The 19,632-nt window shown below is 45.6% G+C and overlaps 1 protein-coding gene across 1 annotated transcript in view; it reads left to right on the top strand.

Moving 5' to 3' along the window:
- LOC124711607 (poly [ADP-ribose] polymerase) overlaps window positions 1-19,632 on the top strand; it is a 125,429-nt gene that overhangs the window by 21,107 nt on the left and 84,690 nt on the right. The window contains 3 exon segments of the mRNA XM_047241770.1: window positions 18,246-18,338; window positions 18,340-18,452; window positions 18,828-19,041. Of these exon segments, the coding sequence (XP_047097726.1) occupies window positions 18,246-18,338; window positions 18,340-18,452; window positions 18,828-19,041 (420 nt within the window).

The following is a 19,632-nucleotide window of genomic DNA, read 5'->3' as shown; positions in this document are numbered from 1 at the left end:
CCTGTGTCCATGACATCTAGTTACGCCTTGGTTACATCTTCACCCCTTCCTCCCCCTTCCTTACCCCCATCCCGGACCCCTCTCCTCCCCCCCCCCCTCCCCTGCAGCTCCCACACCTTCCCCTCTGGGCGCTGCTCCCCCTCCCCAGCCGGAGAAGTGTCCCACTCATTCGGCGTCTGCCGGTCAAGGGCGCCTCTCCCAGGATGCCCCTTCCCGGCACCTTCCAGGCCAAAGGTCTGCTGCCGCGCGACGACCGCGAGAGCTGCCGTCTGTCGGCCCCCAGGTCACCCGGTCTTTTTCTGTTCCTGATCTAGCTGCAGCTGGCTCCTTTATGCCACACAGCCCTCCTCGATCTCAGCCTGAAAAGAAGAAGAAACTCAAGTCCCGGGACAAAGAGCCTCTGGTGTCACCAGAGGTCCCTTCCCCGACTTCACCACCGGATTCTGACCTGTCGTTCATGGATGTCGCCCCCTCCTTATCGGTGACGGGTGGGGATCCGGCAGTAGGACTGGCTTTAGCATGTTCAGCCCCCATTTAACTCATCGTTCTGTGGTTCTGCTATGGAATTGTAATGGATACTATCGTCACCTTCCGGAATTGAAATCCCTTCTTTCGTTTTACTCTGCAGCTTGTGTGGTTCTCCAGGAATCTCATTTTACTGATTCTCACTCACCGACCCTCCGTGGGTTCCGTGTTTTCTGTCGAAATCGGGTCGGTCCCCTGCGGTCTTCTGGTGGTGTTTGTACGTTGGTCCGTACAGACATTGCTAGCACGTGGATTCCTCTTCAAACTTCATTGGAAGCAGTTGCTGTTAGGGTCCACCTAGACTCTGCGGTCACAGTTTGCAATCTTTATCTCCCTCCTGACAGGACTCTTACACCTGCTGTCTTAACTGCCCTTCTTCAGCAACTTCCTCCTCCCTTCCTTCTCCTTGGGGATTTTAATGCTCATCATCCCTTGTGGGGCAGTGCCTTTCCAGCCAGACAAGTTCTTCTCATAGACCAGTTTATTGCCGACCATTTCCTGTTGATTATCTCGCTCCCTCCCCGATGGACCGGTTACCTCGTTGGTCTTTCCAACGTGCCGATTGGCCTCTATACACTGCACAGGTCGTGTTTTCTCCCTCTTTGTCGGGTTGTATTGATGACGTCTGACGCGATTGTTCGTGCTGCTAACCTTGCTGTCCCGCACTCATCTGGACCATTTCGTCGCTGGCAAGTCCCATGGTGGAGTACGGCCATTGCCATTGCCATCGCCATCGCCATCCGTGATCGCCGTCGAGCTTTGCAACACTTTAAGAGGCACCCATCCGTAGCCAGCCTTACTACCTTTAAACACCTCCGCACTAAAGCCTGTTATTTTATCAAACAGAGCAAGCGGATATGTTGGGAACGATTCGTTTCTTCCCTTCGTTCTACTGTCCCTCTGTCACTGGTATGGGCTACACTTCGCTCTCTCCAAGGTTGCCATCGACGGTCCACCCTCCCAGGTCTTCACCTCCCAGGTGGCCTTTGTGCGGACCCATTAGTTCTTCCAGAACATCTTGCGACCCATTTTGCAGTGGCCTCAGCATCAGCCTCCTATCCAGCTGCTTTCCTTCACCTGAAACAGTGGGCTGAAGCTTCCACCTTATGTTTTACCCCTTGTGAGTCAGAATCTTACAACGAACCTTTTACTGAATGGGAATTTCTTTCTGCACTTTCTTCTTCTCGTGATACAGCCCCCGGCCCAGATTCCATTCATAACCAACTGCTTCAACATCTCGGTGCTCCACAACGGCATCTTCTTCAGTTGTTTAACCGTATCTGGCTCCAGGGTGACTTCCCTTCTCAGTGGAGGGATAGCATCGTGGTTCCTGTCCTTAAGCCTGGTAAGAACCCCCTGTCTGTTGACAGCTATCGGCCAATTAGTTTGACCAATGTTGTTTGTAAGTTACTAGAACGGGTGGTAGCCCGTCGGCTCAATTGGATCCTCGAATCTCGGGATCTATTGTCCCCTTACCAGTGTGGATTTCGAGAGGGACGGTCTCCAATCGATCATTTACTTCGTTTGGAATCCGCAGTTCGGCAGGCTTTTTCCCAGCGCCGCCATTTGGTTGCAGTGTTTTTTGACCTTCGCAAGGCCTATGACACGGCCTGGCGCCATCACATCTTGCTTACCCTTCATCAGTGGGGTCTTCGGGGCCCACTCCAGATTTTTATCCGCCAGTTCCTGTTCCATCGGTCATTCAGAGTGCGAGTTGGTACTGTTTTTAGTTCTCCACGGACCCAGGAGACGGCCATCCCACAGGGTCCTGTCTTGAGTGTCCTTCTTTTCCTCATTGCTATCAATGGACTTGTGGCCTCTGGCGGTCCTTTGGTCGCCCTGCCCTGTATGTGGATGATTTCTGCATTTGGGTTAGTTCCTCTTCGATGGCATCTGCAGAGCGGCAGCTCCAGGGAGCTATACGGCGTGCCTCTGCATGGACCCTCTCCCATGGGTTCCAATTCTCTCCTCTAAAATCGCGGGTGGTCCACTTCTGTCGCCGTACTACGATCCACCCTGATCCAGAGCTCTATCTCGATGCCCACCGATTGCCTGTGGTCCCACAATTTCGTTTCCTGGGTCTTCTTTTTGACAACAAGCTCACTTGGCTGCCCCATATCAGACATCTGAAGGTAGGATGTTTCCGTAAACTCGATGTCCTTCGCTTCCTTGCCCACTCCTCTTGGGGTGCGGACCGTTCCCTCCTTCTCCGTCTTTATCGTGCTCTAGTTCTGTCTCGCTTGGACTATGGTTGTCAAGTTTATGGTTCAGCTGCTCCTTCCTCACTGCATGTGCTGGATCCAGTCCACCATCGTGGTATCCGTTTGGCCACCGGTGCCTTTCCTACTAGCCCTGTTGATAGTCTCCTGGTTGAAGCTGGGATCCCCCCCCCCCCCCCCCCCCCCCAACTGTTCGGCGGTCCCAGCTTCTGGTGTCTTATGCACTCACTATCCGTTCCTCTCCCACTCATCCTTCCTATTCTATCCTGTTCCCAGGCCATGGACGTCGTCCACCCGACTCCTGCCCTCGGGCGGGTTTACCGGTTGGGCTCCGCCTTGCGTCTCTTTGCCACGATTTTCAGCTTCCTTCTTTGTCCTGCCTTCCTCGCTCCCTCCCCTCCACCCCCCTTGGTTAGTTCCTTGGCCTCGAATTCGGATGGATCTCCGCCGAGGTCCAAAAGATTCCATCCACCCGGTGGTGTTCCGTTCCTTTTTCCGCCGAATTTTGTGGGAGTTTCGGGATGCTGTTGTTTTTTACACTGATGGCTCTAAATCTGCTGCTCATGTGGGGTATGCCTTCACGTCCTCTGTCGGAACGGAAAATCATCTGCTGCCACCTACATGTGGGGTGTTTACTGCAGAATTCATGGCAATTTCCCAGGCCCTTACCTTTATTAAACAGTCCCAACACAACAGCGTTTTGTTATGTATGGACTCGATGAGTGGCCTTCTTGCTATTGACCGGTGTTTTTTGCGCCATCCCTTGGTCTCTGCCATCCATGACCATCTCGCTGATATTCACTGTGCTGCTTGTTCCATTGACTTCCTTTGGGTCCCTGGCCCTGTGGGTATCCCGGGTAATGAGCTCGCTGATCGTTTGGCTGGGGGAGCAGTCACTTACCCCCAGTTTTCTGTAACCCCTCCTGCAGCAGATTTACAGCTTCACATCAAATCCCACTTCGCACAGTCATGGGCCAATTCTTGGGAGGCTACTCCCCTGTCTAATAAACTTCGTGCGATTAAGGTGACAGCAGGCCCGTGGCGTTCTTCCTTTCGCCTCTCCCGAAAGGACTCGACCACACTGTGTCGTCTCCGCATTGGCCATACCAGGCTGACCCATGGTTTTCTTTTGCGTGATGAGCCACCCCCACTTTGTGGTTGTGGAGTCTTCTAGTCGGTAGCCCACATTTTGGTTGAATGCCCCTTTCTTTTGGCTCTGCGTGCTAAGTACAGACTCCCCCGCACTTTACCTTTGATGTTGGCTGACGATTCCCGGATGGTCTCTCTGGTTCTCGGTTTCCTCCGGGAAAGTGGTTTTTATTCTCAGTTTTAAGGTTTTTAATCTCTCTCTGCTATTTGGGCAGGGCGGTGAGTGTTTGGGTGTCTCCCACTGTAAGCAGTGTTCGGAGATTCCCGATTCACCTCCCTGACCGAAATCCTCTTTTCTTCCCCTTTTAATCTGTTTTTACCCTTTTTTTAAGGCTTGGTTAGTCTCCTTTTCCCATACGTACTTCCACATTCTAGCGGTTGCACCTTTTAAGTCACAGGTGGTCTTGCCTATGCTGCTTCAGCATAGCGTTGGGTTCGTTGTCTTGCCGACTTCCCTTATTTTGTTTTTTACCAATAACATGACTGCCCTTTTGAGTTTTTCCCTTTTTCCGTTTTATTGTCCTGAGTTTCCTGAGATGTCCCATTAGCGGAATGGAGCATATTTGAAACAAGGGACTGATGACCTTGCTGTTTGGTCCCTTAAACCTCAACCAACCAACCAGAATCAGTGAAGCCCTCCCAGCCAGGCGAACCTTAGGAACAGCAAGAGAAACTTAAAAAGAAAAAGACCCCTCAAGAACCAAGGCACTGCATTAACAACAACAACAACAACAACACTACCTACAAGCTCTGTGTCTGAGAATGAGGTTGAGATTCTGGCATCTGCTAAGGACCTAGATCCTGCTGGGCCCTCAAACACAATGGATGTAGATTGCACAGGTATTCATCAGGTGGCCCTGAGGTGTAGACTGCCTCATTGAGTGTCTCGTGACTTGCCAGTCTCATGATCACGTACCGTATTTACTCGAATCTAAGCCGCACTTTTTTTCCGATTTTTGTAATCCAAAAAACCGCCTGCGGCTTAGAATCGAGTGCAAAGCAAGCGGAAGTTCTGAAAAATGTTGGTAGGTGCCGCTAAAACTATAACTTCTGCTGTCGAATATATGTAGCGCTACACAGGTATGCTTTGTAGGCACAAAGATAAATACTTTCACCAAAACCTCTGCGTCAGTAAATAAATTAAAAAAAAAAGGTGGAAGACGAGCTATTTTTTTCTCCGCCCCGAGTTTCGACCACTGCATTTTCATACATTATCCAACGAAGTAAATACAAATTCCGTATTGTTCATCTTCGAATGTAGCAGAATTTCAATGTACTACGAAAATCCGACTGGCAAGACTGTTTAGGATGTTTGTCAATATGGCCAACTCTACGTTCTGAATTTTTTCCTACCAGTGAGAAGAGTTGGTTGCTAATAGGAACCTGATGGAATGTGAATCACATGCAGTATTCTCTTCACCATAAGAATAATCGAATATAAACATTTTGCCATGTATTCTTTCGCGTTTGCTGCTATCTCATTTAAATCCTGCCTAATAAACTACGAAACTAGACTGAGACAACAGCAAACGCGGAAGAATATACGTATCGTGTCATGTTTATATTCGTATTATTCTTATGCCTAATGTGATACAGTCAGAAATGAAGTATGGCAACTGACCAGATTTTTAAATCTAAGATGACTCTAATTTCTGTGCAGAATTTGATGTACTACAGAAGCGGCCGCAAAGATTTTCAAATGGAGAAAAATTTTCGCCAAACTCTCGTTCAGAACATATTCTGAAATACGCAGTCTATTATTTGGTTCTTGTTGATCATTATCAAAGAAAGCAGCAGTGTAAGTAACAACAAATAGCAGTCTCTTGCCATTGTTTCGCTAATGAGACGATTCCCCTCTCTCTCTTTTATTTATTTTATTTTTTTAATTGTAAGTGGCGGTAGCGCGCACAAAAGCAAGCCGTGCCGCGAGCGGCGACAGGCCGTAAACACGCACTGTCAGAATGCGACAAACAATGCATGACAGTACAGTAATGCATTTTCAGCTTAGGATGACGTGAACACCTATAACAAAGAAATCGGCACTTATCAGATCAAAGCAAAATAAGCAATCGATTCAAACCAGACAGAGCACGTGAAAAAGGAATGGTACTCGCATAAATACGGACTGAGCGCCTGACGCATAGCAATGGCTACCTGGTAAAGCTTAACTGCTAAGCTTACAACTCGAACCAAACTACTGTCGCTGTATCGTTATTCATTCGACGTAAATTGTGTCTCATATTACAATGGACCAACTTTTTTTCGATTTGGAGGTACGGCCTAAAACTTTTCTCTCCCCTTGAATTTCGAGTCGCAAATTTCAGGTGCGGCTTAGATTCGGGAATTTTTTTTTCCTTTATTTCGAGTCTCATTTTTCAGGTGCGGCTTAGATTCGAGTAAATACGGTAATCCTCCAGTGGAATTGCAGTGGTTTTTTCCACCACCTGGATGAGCTATGAGAACAGTTAAGCTTTGCACCTGCTTTCTGCATTGCCCTCCAGGAAATCTAGTGCCCAGCAGTAAGGGATATTACAGGAACAGTAGCGACTATAATAGTGTCAGGTGGAGTTTGTCTATTTCCTGAACTCAATAAGTAGTGAACCTGTGCCCCTTCAAACCCGTCTTGAACCTGTGGCTGTCAGTATAAGGATGACGCAGGAAATAAGTCTGCAGTGTATATTTTCCTCCAGATGGTGCAGTACCCCTGAATGTATTCGCTGAACTGATTATTCAACTGACTAAACCTTTCCTACTTTTGGGAGATTTAACACGCATAACCCCTTGCGGGGTGGCGTCATGCTTATTGGCTGAGGTAGTAAATTTACTGTCACAATTTGATCTCTGCCTCTTAAATACAGATGCCCCCACACATTTCAGTGCAGCACATTACATGTATTCGGCCATTGATCTGTGTTTGCAGTCCTGGCCTTTTCCCATTAGAGATGGGTAGTTCGCGAACAAGTGGGTGCAAGGGAACGGTTCACCAAGATGAACGAAAGGACCGAGGTACGAATTCCAAGGAACGATCGGTTCATAGTTCACTTAGGCCGCGGTGGTCTACTTATTGTTCCCGAGTACGAGGAACGATCGGTTCATAGTTCACTAGTTCACTTCGGTCGTGGCGGTCACTTCGGCAGTTCTCGTTCCAGCCTCGGTCGCGTGCATGTCTCAGTCTCGGTCTCCCTCGGCCGCACTCGTCGTTCTTCGCATGACCACCTGTCTCAGTTCCACTGCCGACTTAGATCAGCAGTCCTTAAGTTTACACACTACTTAACCTAAATTATCCTAAGGACACACACACACACACACACACACACACACACACACACACACACACACACACACACACACACATGCCCGAGGGAGGACTCGAACCTCTGCCAGGACCAGCCGCACAGTCCATGACTGCAGTTAGTTCAGTATCCAGTTGTTCATTTCGTTCACTGCGCTCGCCCATTTTACATGTGTTTCAAACTGTTCTTGCACTTGGCTCTGGCTATTCAGTGACCACGACTGGTAATCAAAAAGTATTTTATAGTTACGTAAATTACATAAAAATTAAGTTGTATGTAATAGGTACATCTTTTCAGGTAAAAAAAGTGCCTATCAGCTCACTTCATTATATCGATGAACAGCAGAAGACATACTTATAACAAGGCAAGTTTTTTTGTTGTTCATATATTTTTTTGGTTTCATCATCTTGATTTAGCAACTAACTTTCAATAATTTGCTTAATTTTTAGTGTAAGAAAATTCATATAAAATGATTTTCGTGTATCTTTCATATACAAAACATTACATTTAGGAAGGCTCTTATTATTTTTATGTTCGGTTGTTTCCAATTTGCATTATCTGCTAGTTTGGTTTCTTTGTAGTTAAAAAAAAAAAGTGGGTTGTGGGTCATTTTGGCTCAGTAGGAAAAGCGGTGCCTCTCCATTAGAAAAGACAGAGATTGCCATAAAATCGTATTTACTTATTATCTCAAAGGAAGGAGCTTGCAAACCAAAAACTTTATCACTGCGAACTTAATTATTATTATTATTATTATTATTATTATTATTATTATTATTGTTATTATTATTATTATTGTTATTGCTGCATTAACTTTAATAATGCAACATAAAAACCTAATTTTTATTAAGCATGTGATGCAAGTGTGATGAGAAAACCACATTTTATTTTATGCTTCCATGAAGTCTCTACTTCGCCTACGAACTCGGAGACAACCTGAAGTATATATCTGGTGTAAACGATGCTTGTTTACAACGTAGCATAGCTATGTAGTGGAAGTGGAAACGAATTTTATACAAGACACTTGTGGTCTATTAAGTTGGGAAACAGTCCCAACAGGTTTACAAGATTGTTTCACAGTTTTGCAATTGTTGCTTGCATTAGCTTGTTATTTCTTCACTGCCTAATTGTTACATGTTTGTCTGTTTGTTGTATCTGCTCGTAACGGGCAACACATTGTCCGTAATTGGCGAGCACTCTTTACTTGGGGCCGGTTTTCCATGCGCCACCCTATATTATTTCCCTGCGATCAGCCACACAATGCTACAGTTGGCTAAACGAGAGGTTCTGCAGAATCACAGAAATTACTTCTAAAAGTGTGCAAGAATTCTGTAATGAATAAAAACTCTATACTCCAGGGGGGAGGCAAGTGCCCGCTCTTGGTGCCCTCCATCCTTCAGTCACCTACACTACTAGTTTTCAGTTTTTCATAAGAACCATATACCAAGCACAAATGAATGGTGAACGAGTAAAAATGAACGGTTCCCAAAAAAGAATGATCAGCAGTGAACTAGTTCCCAAGAATGAACGAGTTTGCCCATCTCTATTTCTCATCTATCTACTGGAGAGCACAGTAGGAATGGATACAAATACTCAATCGGTGGCAGCAGGTGACCCTGAGGTGTAATCTGTCTCCTTGCATGCTTCATGCCTTCCCAGCCTCACAATGTCATCCTCCAATGAATCGTGGCAGTTCTTTCCACCACCTGGCTGAGCTACAGCAACTGTTAAGCTTTACACCTGCTTTCTGCATTGTCCTTCAGGAAACGTTGTTCCCAGCAATACGAACCCCTGCCCTTCGCGGCTATAGGGGATATTACAAGAACGTAGCGACTATTAATAATAGTGTGTCAGATGAAGTTTGTGTCTATGTCCTGAACTCGGTATTTAGTGAAACTGTGCCCCTTCAAACCTCTCTTGAAGCTGTGGCTGTCAGGATAAGGACGACGCAGTAAATAACTGTCGGCAACGTATATCTTCCTCCAGATGGCGCAATACCCCTGAACATGTTGGGTGCACTGATTCAACAACTCCCTAAACCTTTCCAACTTGGGGAGATTTTAATGCTCGTAACCCCTTGTGGGGTGACACTGTGCTTACTGTCAGAGCTAGAGGTGTCGAAAGTTTACTGTCTCAACTCAGCCTCAGCCTCTGCCTCTTAAATACAGGTGCCCCCACACATTTCAGTGTGGCTCATAGCACTTATTCGGTCATTGATTTATCCCTCTGCAGCCCAGGACTTCTCCCATCTGCTAACTGGAGAGCCCACGATGACTTGGGGTAGTGACCACTTTCCCATCTTCCTGTCACCCCCCCGGACGTCTACCAAGATGGGCTTTAAACAAGGCAGACTGGGAAGCTTTCACCTCTGCTGTCTCTCTCACATGGTACCATCAATGTGGTATTTGAGCAGGCCACTAGAACGATCATTTCTGCGGCGGAAAACACAATCCCTTGTTCTTTAGCGTGGCCCCGGTGAAACTGTGTCTTGGTGGTAACTGGAAATCGCTGAGGCCATTAAAGTGTGTCGGCAGGCTCTACAGCAACAAAAGCGGCACACTTCCCCAGAGCACCTAATAGCTTTTAAATGGCCCCGTGCTTGCGTTTGTCAGCTTATTAAAAAAAAATAATGGAAACATATGTGTTGGGAGAGGTATGCCTTGACCATTTGGTGCCATATGTCACCTTCCCAAGTCTGGATGAAGACATGTTTGTGGGTACCAGAGTCGAATAGGTGTTACTGGCATTAACATCAATGGCATGTTATCTACCACTGCAAACGCAATTGCCGAGCACTAAGCTCGAGCTTCTGTGTCAGAGAATTATACCCCAGCATTTCCCACCCTCAAACAGCGGATGGAAAGGAAAGCCCTCTCTTCACTGAACGTCACAGTGAACCCTATAATGCTCCATTTACACAGTGGGAGTTCCTCAGCATCCTAGCATATGGCCCCGACACAGCTGCTGGGCCAGATCGGATCCAGTCAGATGATCGAATATCTCTTGTGTCAGACTACAAGCGACATCTCCTCATCTTCAACCAGATCTGGTGCGATGACAAGCGACATCTCCTCATCTTCAACCAGATCTGGTGTGATGGCGTCTTTCCATTGTAATGGCGGGACAGCACCATCATTCCAGTGCTCAAACCCGGTAAAAACCCGCTTAATGACAATAGCTATCGGCCTCACCAACGTTCTTTGTAAGCTGTTAAAATGTATCGTAAGTCGGCAGTTGTTGGGTCCTGGAGTCATGTGGCCTACTGGCTCAATGCCAGGGAGGTTTCTGCCAGGGTCACTCTACCCTTGATCATCTAGTTTCCCTTGAGTCTGCCATCTGAACAGCCTTTTCCAGACGCCAACACCCGATTGCTGTCTTTTTTGATTTATGAAAAGTTTAAGATGTGACCTAGCAACATCATATCCTTGCCATATTATATGAGTGGGGGCTCCAGGGCCTGCTCCCGATTTTTAACCAAAATATCCTATCGCCCTGTACTTTCCATGTCCAAGTTAGTGCCTTTCATAGTTCCCTCCATATCCAGGAGAGTGGGGTCCTGCAGGGATCTGTATTGAGTGTATCTCTACTTTTAGTGGCCATTAATGGTCTATCAGCAGCTGTCAAGCTGTCAGTCTCACCTTCTCTGTATGTAGACAACTTCTGCATTTCGTACTGCTCCTCCAGTACTGGTGTTAGCAAGCGGCACCTACAGGGAGCCATCCGCAATGCGCTGTCGTGGTCCCTAGCCCACGCCTTCCAGTTTTCAGCCGCGAAGTTGTGTGTCACGCACTTCTGTTGGCATTGTACCATTCATGTGGAACCAGAACTGTACCTTAATGATGATCCTCTCACTGTAGTGGAGACATATCGATTCTTAGGACTGGTTTTCAATGCCCATTTCACATGGCTTCCTCATCTTTGACAGCTGAAACGGAAGTGCTCACAGCAGCTCAATGCCCTCCGCTGTGTGAGCAACACCAACTGGGGTGCAGATTGCTCTACACTGCTGCAGCTCTACAGAGCACTTGTTCAATCCCGACTTGACTATGGGAGTCTGGTTAATGTTTTGGTGGTGCCCTCAGCATTGGGTTTACTTGACCCAGTGCACCACTGTGGCATTCAGCTGGCAACAGGAGTTCGGTGACAAGTGTCGTAGTAGAGGCTGGAGTCCCTATATTGAAGGTAAGGCACGCACATCTGCTCACCAGTTACGTTGCACACATTCGTAGTTCTCCTGAGCATCCGAACTACCATCTCCTTTTCCCATGCACGACGGTTCATCTCCCACATCGAAGACCGAGGTCAGAGCTTACGATTGCGGTTCATGTCCGATCTCTTCTGTTTGGAGTCCTTGACTTTACCACCTATACTTGAGGTCCATTCACGTACACCTCCATGGTGTACATCTAGGCTGAAGCTTCGTCTGGACCTTTCACATGGCCCTAAGGACTCAGTTAACCCTGCAGCTCTCCGCTGTCATTCCCTGTTGATTCTTGGCTTGTACTGGGACCATGAAGTGGTTTACACTGACAGCTCAGTGGCTGATGGACATTGGCTCTGCATATGTTCATGGAGGAAATATTGAACAGCACTCCTTGCCAGATGGCTGCAGTGTTTTCACTGCAGAGCTGGAGGCCATTTCTTGTGCTCTTGAGTGCATCCGCTCATGCCCTGGTGAGTCGTTTCTTCTCGGTACTATGTCCTTGAGCAGCCTACAAGCTATTAACCAGTGCTACCCCCGCCATCCTGTGGTAGTGGCAGGACTCCCTGGAACGGTCCAGTCATTTCGTGGTGTTTGTGTGGACCCCAACCCACATCGGAATCCCAGGAAATGAACTTGTCGACAGGATGGCCAAACAGGCTACACGGAAACCGTTTCTGGAGTTCGGCATCCCTGTAGTAACTGACCTGCGATCATTATTATGCTGCAAGGTTTTTCAGCTTTGGGAGACAGAATGGCATAATCTCAGTACACACAACAAACTGCATGCCCTTAAGGAGACTAAGAATGTGTGGACCTCCATACGGGACTTTCGCAGGGACTCTATGGTTCTCTGCTGGCTCTGCATTGGCTATACGTGGCTAACACATGGCTACCTTCTCCGTCGCGAGGGCCCACCTTGGTGTCAGTCCACATCTTGTTAGACTGCCCACTTTTAGCAGCTCTGCAGCAAACTGTTAACCTTCCCAGCACCCTATCTTCAATGTTGGGTGACAATGCCTCAACAGCAGATTTAGTTTTACGTTTTATGCATGAGGGGCGTTTTTATCATACCATCTAAGAGTAGGCATTTAGCCTTCTCTCTGAGGTCACCACCCTCCCTCCATTTTACCTCTGTCGCACTTGCTTTGCATTTGTTTGTCTTGGTGGTCGTCTTTTCCCTACATGTGTTCATCTCGCCTTGTCTTTTCAGGGTGGACATTTTAATGTGTTGCAGAGTGGCTGGCTCATGCTCTTTATCATTGTGATCAGCCAGCCCAGATCATATGCTCTATGGTTTTAATACCTTCTGCTCTTCCTAGTATGGTATGTTTTCCTCGTTTTTTGTTCGTTCCATACTTTTTCATTTTAGGTGTGATGTTGGGTGTTTTTGTTCCTTGAGTCTTCTTTGTGTCAGGAAAAAGGAACTGATGACCCTGTAGTTTGGTTTCTTTATACCCCCAAAAAAACAACCAACCAACCATATCTCCTCCTGGGCAACTTCAGCGCACACCACCTGCTGTGGCAAACTGCCACTTCAATGAGTAGGGGGTCTTCTAATTGACCAACTTAGTACTGACTTAGATTTGTGTCTGCTCGATGAGTCAGTACCGCTCATGACACCTTTACTGCTATCAATCTCGTGATCTCCTGTCTGGTCCTTGTGGCTTCTGTACATTGGTCACCCCATGATGATCATAGTGACAGTGACCACTTTCTGGTGATTCTATTGTTCCCCTGCCATCATCAGGCAGAGGGGCCCGCACATAGGGCATTCCCCAGGGCCAATTTGCCTTTATATGCGTCTGCTGTGCACTTAGACACCTCTCTTTCGAATCGCATTGATGCGGTCATGCAGGGTGTGTCTGCCACTATTCTTCATGCTGCTGGCACTGCTGTCCCCCTATCCACAGACAGGTCTCCCTCATCCTCGACTGGTACCATGGTGGATCAGTGATGTAGCAGTCACTGTTCAGGGCCGCCAACAGTCACTGCAGCGATTTAAACAACACACTTCACTGACCAATCTCCTCACTTTTAAGTGTCTCTGTGCTAGGACTATCTTATTAAGCACAGGTAAAAGGAATTCTGGGAGTGCTATGTTTCCTCCCTGGGATGTATGTCTCTTCATCATAGGTTTGGTTCAAGCTCCGCAGCATTCTGGGCTGCCAGTGACAGTCAACTGTCCATGGTCTTATCCTCCAAGGTGTTCTGTGTACTGATCTGTTGGTCTTTGCAGGACATATCGTGACACACTTTGCAACAGGATTGGCATCCCCATCCAATCCCACTACCTCTCTCCGGCAGAAACGCAGAGTTGAACAGACCCCCTCTGTTTCAACCCCCACCAAGCTGAATCCTATAATGAACCCTTCAGTGAATGGGAGTTCTGGCAGTAGCTTCTCTCTTCACATAACATGGCCCCAGGCCTGGATTTCAACCACAGCCAGATGATCCAACACTTGGATGTTACCAGAGGCAGTATTTACTCAGTCTTCAATCAAATTTGGCTCATGAGTGCCTTCCCCTCGCAATGGCAAGACAGTATAGTTATCCCCGTCCTTAAGCCTGGAAGAATCCAACGTCTTTAGACAGCTTCCACCCCTTAGCCTGAACAAAAGTATTTTGTAAACTGCTTGAGAGGATGGTTAGCTTCCGATTATGTTGGGTACTCGAATCTCGGAGCCTTTCGTCCCCGTATCAGTGTGGCTTCTGGAGAGGAGAGGACAATCTCCAACTGATCATTTACTCAGACTGGAAGCAGCATCCAGCTGGTTTTTACTACCCGCCAACACCTTGTCACGATCTTCTTTGACCTACATAAGGGATATGACACAGCTTGGTGCCATTATGTTCTAGTTACCCTCTATGACTGGGAATTTTGCGGTCCCCTTCAGATTTTTATCTGTGAGTTTTTCTCCTTCCTGCTCTTCCTGATTCAAGTTGGCACTTCACTCAGTGCCTCTCTGATTCAGGAGAATTGTATTGGACAGAATTCTTTTTTAAGTGTCACACTCTTCGTCATAGCCATCTATGGGCTTGTAACGTCTGTTGGGCCTCTGGTTACATCAGTGTTGTATGTTAATGATTTTTGCATCTGGTGCAGCTCCCACATGGTAGCATCTGCTGAGTGCCAGCTCCAAGGTACCATTGAATGGGCTGTCTCCCACGTCTTCCAGTTTTCTCCTTTCAAAACGCAGATTATGCATTTTTCTCGTCGACCCACAGTACACTCCGATCCAGAATTTTATTGAGGTGACCATCTCCTAGATGTTGTAGCACAGTCCCATTTCTTGGGCCTTATTTTTGATAAAAAGCTTACATGGTTGCCCATATTCGCCACCTGAAGATTAATATGCATCTGGAAACTTAATGCTGTATGCCTCCTGGCCCACACATCTTGGTGTACAGATCGTGCTCCATCTTTACCGTGCTCTGGCCTTGTCCAGACTAGATTATGCTAGTCTGGTTATGGCTCAGCAGCTATTTCCATTTAACTGCCTAAGGGTTGTATTATCTATTGGAATGCATTTCACTTACCCCTGTCAGGATTTCTACCTCCACTCACTGGAATAGTCCCATGTATTTCCTCCCACACACCTCCTTGGGAGAACACCATTTATTGCTGGGATCATATAGTGTGTTCACAGTGGAACTGCTAGCCATTTTGTTACTCAGGCCTCCCTCCACTGTGTTTTAATATGTACAGACTCAATGAGCAGCCTGCAGGCAATCAACCAGTGCTACTCACATCATCCTGTGCTCACTTGCTATCCATGACCCACTCTCTGTCCTTGGCCATGCTGCCTGCTCAGTTGTCTCTTTTCAGGGTCCCAAGTTGTGGGTATCTGAGGGTATGAACTGGTTGCCTGTTTAACTAGAGGAGTGGATATTTACCCCCTTTCCCTTTCATGATTCCAGTTGCCGGTATGTGGATCTACAGTAAATCTCTCTTTGCCCAAAAATGGAATGACATCTGGTGCACTCCTGCTCTCAGTAATAAACTATGCACAATGGAGGAGACTACTGCCGTTTGGCACTCTCTTTTCCGCTCAGAAGGAATCTACTGTCTGATGCCATCTACACATTGGTCATACCACTCACTCATTGTTTCCTTTTGCTCAATGAACCACCCGCACAGTGTGGTTGTGGAGCCAGACTGACAGTATCCCTTATATTGGTGGAATGTGTCCTTTGTTTGGTTTGTATAGTTTTCCAGATTCCTTAAATTTAATATTGGCAGATGATTCACAGATGGTTGAACTGTTTCTCAGCTTCGTCTATGAAACTGGTTTTTATTTTTAGATATAAGGTTTTACTTTACTCCTGGAACAGGGGCAGGGTGGTCGTGATTTGCCCGCCCCCTCCCCCCCCCCCCCCCCAACCCCTTCCATGTTTTCTCAGTCTAGGACCCATGACCACTCTCACTGCAAAAACTGCTCTCTTTTTCTCCCAGTTTTTATATTTAGGCTACTCTCCTACACCTTCTATTGCGTGTATTTTTATTTCCTCATTTTATAGTTGACTCCCTTCCACTTATAGCAGACCCCCCCCCCCCCCCCCCCACTCTTCCGTGTGTAACTTTGAAACGTGGGACAGATGACCTTGACATTTAGTCCCATAAAACCTCTCAATCACGTAGTGAATCAACTCTTGTAGCTTAACAAAACTGTAAAATTCAGCTGCTCCAGTAATTCAAGCATATCAATGGGAGTGCTTTACATATCACTTTTGAAATAACCCCAGACAAACATCCAGAGTATTGAGGTTAGGTGACCTTAGAGTCCTATCCATCTTGAACTTTATTGGTGCATTAGTTGTCATCTTACATTAGCAGCAAACTACGCCTGTGCATCACACATGTAGGGAATCACATTTCCCGATGTTCTGTAAAGTAAGGTAGTCCATGGGTGAAATGTGAGTCGTTATATTGCAGTTTAATCAAAAAATTTAAATTTCAAAGTCATTTTTACTATCTAGGACAATATTCCACACTGGAGTGGCAGCCATAACCAGACCTTTGCAATTCTCTTTGCAACAGCTAGTTTTGCAGACCCACTGGGATGCTGGTGCTTATGTTACATACTATAGCACTGTCAGTTTTTGCTGTTTTTATCCATCCTGTGTGTTATGCCAAAAAATTTTCACCAAAATCATTTAAAAATCTAAGTAATTACCTAAAATTAAAATAAGTTGTATTTTCTCATAATATTTAACACTGGAATAGGTTTTGCAAATTTATTTCTGTAACAGAGGAATGTCTGTGTAGTTTATTCAGGATGTCCAGAAAACCTTGAAATCTTGAAAACCTGGAAAAAGCCGAGAATTTTCGAAATGGAGGAAAACCAGGGGAAAACCTTAAATTTTATTTAAAAACCTTGATTTTTAATGTTTTTTTGGTACCATACTCATATTGACATATCAGTTTAAACTGCCTGTTATTTCAAATAGTATTCGAATATTCAGAGGGTGAAGTACATATTATATGCATAATACCTGTTGGTGATTCAATGTTACACTAGGCTTCATAACTGTTTTATATCTGTTGAGCTGTTGCATGAGGTGGGAACCAAAGGAAGCTGATTGTTACTACTGTATGAGAGGTGGAGGTAAATAGAGAATTCATTGCTTCAAAGTCTGGCATACAGTGCAGATCAGCTACTATGGTAGAAATACATGGAAGTACTAAATTCTGTAAAAGCTTTTTATGTTCGTATTCAGTTTAGTACAGTGTCCAAAATTACATCAGTCCTGTTGTAACACTTATTATATCAACTGTTCGATCATTGTAGTTGGCACAGTTGAAAACAAGACATCATAGTTACGAAGAGTGACTTGTACCAATATGTATCGAACAGATCTAGGGGCTGAAGACCTGTTAGACAGCAACGGATGAATTCGGAAATGAGACATCACTGGACACCCAGTTGTTTTAAAAGAAGAGACAGACTTCCATGATCATTGGACTTGCATTTTCTTTTAAAGGCTTTCCGAAGAACCCAAGGAAAGGTAACATGATGATGATGATGATGATGGATGATGATGATGATGATGTGCAGTGTTGTGGCATTGATGGTCAAAAACCTCGTAGCATAACATCTGGAGAAACTTTTGTATGCGTGAGTAGTTTGTGGATAGGTGTCATCATGGCTTGGTGCAGTACCCTCCTGAGCATATCTCATTCTGAATAGTTAGTTGCATTTGCAGTTTACATTTGTCAGTGAGTAATGGTTGTCCTTTTCCATGATTATAAAGCGTTGGTTCACTTTTTACGCCCTTTTCCATTTGTTGCAAAAAGCATGCATTTATCAGACAGCTGCCTGGTCTACTATTCGTGATGATTGTGTTGACAACTTCAGAAAATTTTCCGTATGATCATTACACTGCCTACCTGCCAGTGACAACTGGGACCATACACCAGACAGAGTTCTTGATAATTTTCAGCTGGGGCTACAGTTATTGTGCTTGGAAGCTTTCACTAGTATTCTCATTGTTGCTGAGGAGGGACTCCATTCACCATTTGCAGCTGTTACGATGGGAATTCTTTTTAGCAGTAGGAAAGAGCTGATCGTTGGGTATGACAGCCATTTTCTGAATCTTTCGTACCCACTTGCATTTTACAATCTATAGCCCTCTATCTGTGAGAATATGGAGGTGGCGATGAGCAGCAGACAGGTCTCAGTGGCCGGAAGCAACATTGGCCATATATGTGGTGTGTGAGAGTTGTACATACAAGAATGTGTGGTTTTTTTCTAAATCTGATGGACTATCCACTGGCTTAATCTAATGTTTAAATGTGCCTGTATGCCACTATGTATATGATGCAGATGTAGATACATAACACTGAGTCTTTTGTTTTAGGGAGAAGTGAGAATTTCTAAAAAGGATTTCGAAAGTGATGCAGGAAAGCGATTCGGTGGAGAAGAAAGATGGCACCATGTAGAATGTTTCGCCCAAGAATAGGGACTTCTTTGAGTTCTGGGAGGATGGAGCTATGCTCCCAGGTTTTAAAACTCTTACTAAAGAGGATCAACAGATGGTTGCTTCCCAAGTTCCCAAAGTTGCAAAGTAAGTTCCTGCTGTGAATCCACTGTGTAATTTTTCATCATATTCTTTTACTGGAGAATCTCTGCAACAATAGGAGGCACAACAAAAGGGCTACTAAAGACATAAGCTTTCAGCCAGAAGGCCTGCTCTCTCTCTCTCGTCTCTCTCTCTCTCTCTCTCTCTCTCTCTGCGCATGTGTATGTATATGTTGTCTATTTTGGAAGAAGGCCTTCTGGCTGAAAGCTTACATATTTAGTAGTCTTTTTGTTGTGCCTGTCTGCAACTCCACATCTCTACATATTGGTAGCAGTCTATCCTTTTCATAATATCTTCATTATTTCATCCTGGTTTTTCCATTGTTTAATAGTGATGATGATGATGATGATGATGTTCTAGGAAGGAGATAAAAAAAGAACCAACTGATCAAACAGATGGACCAAGTGAAGCAAAGAAAATCAAGAAAGAAGATGATCAACTAGAAAAAGAGCTAAAAGCTCAAAATAAAATAATGTTTGGCTATAGAGACAAACTAAAGAATGAGTTGAAGAAGCCACAGCTGACACAGCTGTTGGAATACAATGATCAAGAAGTCCCTGTGGGAACAGAACCAGTGAGTAAAGAATTGTCCTGAAGTTAACGTATTTTCAAGTTACTGTGTAATTTAACAAGGCAGTCGTTAGGGTAAATGCCATCACCACACTGTCCTGCTGCCTGATCTTGATCCAGCATGCCAATAAACTTTCCTAATCCATGATTGATATTGTTTGCTCTGACATTTTCTAACTTCAGCTTTGCCAGCATGCAACCAACCACACTAGACACTGCTCCGCATGTATCGACAAAACTGACAGCACAGTGAGCATGTGACACCTGAGAATGAGCTAAAATTGACTTGCAGCTGACCATTGCCCTTGACTTGCTGAAACATCAATCGCAAAGCAATTTTAATTGGAATATAGCTGTTTGCAGCCAACTTCTGCCAGTTTATATTTTACTCTGCACAGTTGCAACTGGGGAAGGGGTTGAGAGCGGGATTCAGCATATTTTGACCATGCGAAAATTATTCCGCTAATGTGCGCACCGTTATTTTCAATTGTACTTCTCCACATAGTACCTTGTTGGTTGTCTGTAATGTTGTCAAACAAGGGGCCCATGGCTGTGAATGCCCATGAAAGGTTGACATTAATATTCTGCAGATTTT

Source organism: Schistocerca piceifrons, chromosome 8 (genome assembly GCF_021461385.2).
Source record: "Schistocerca piceifrons isolate TAMUIC-IGC-003096 chromosome 8, iqSchPice1.1, whole genome shotgun sequence".
Lineage (NCBI taxonomy): Eukaryota > Metazoa > Arthropoda > Insecta > Orthoptera > Acrididae > Schistocerca > Schistocerca piceifrons.
The sequence above is the reverse complement of the archived record's forward strand: the minus strand, read 5'-3'. Positions and strand labels throughout refer to the sequence as shown.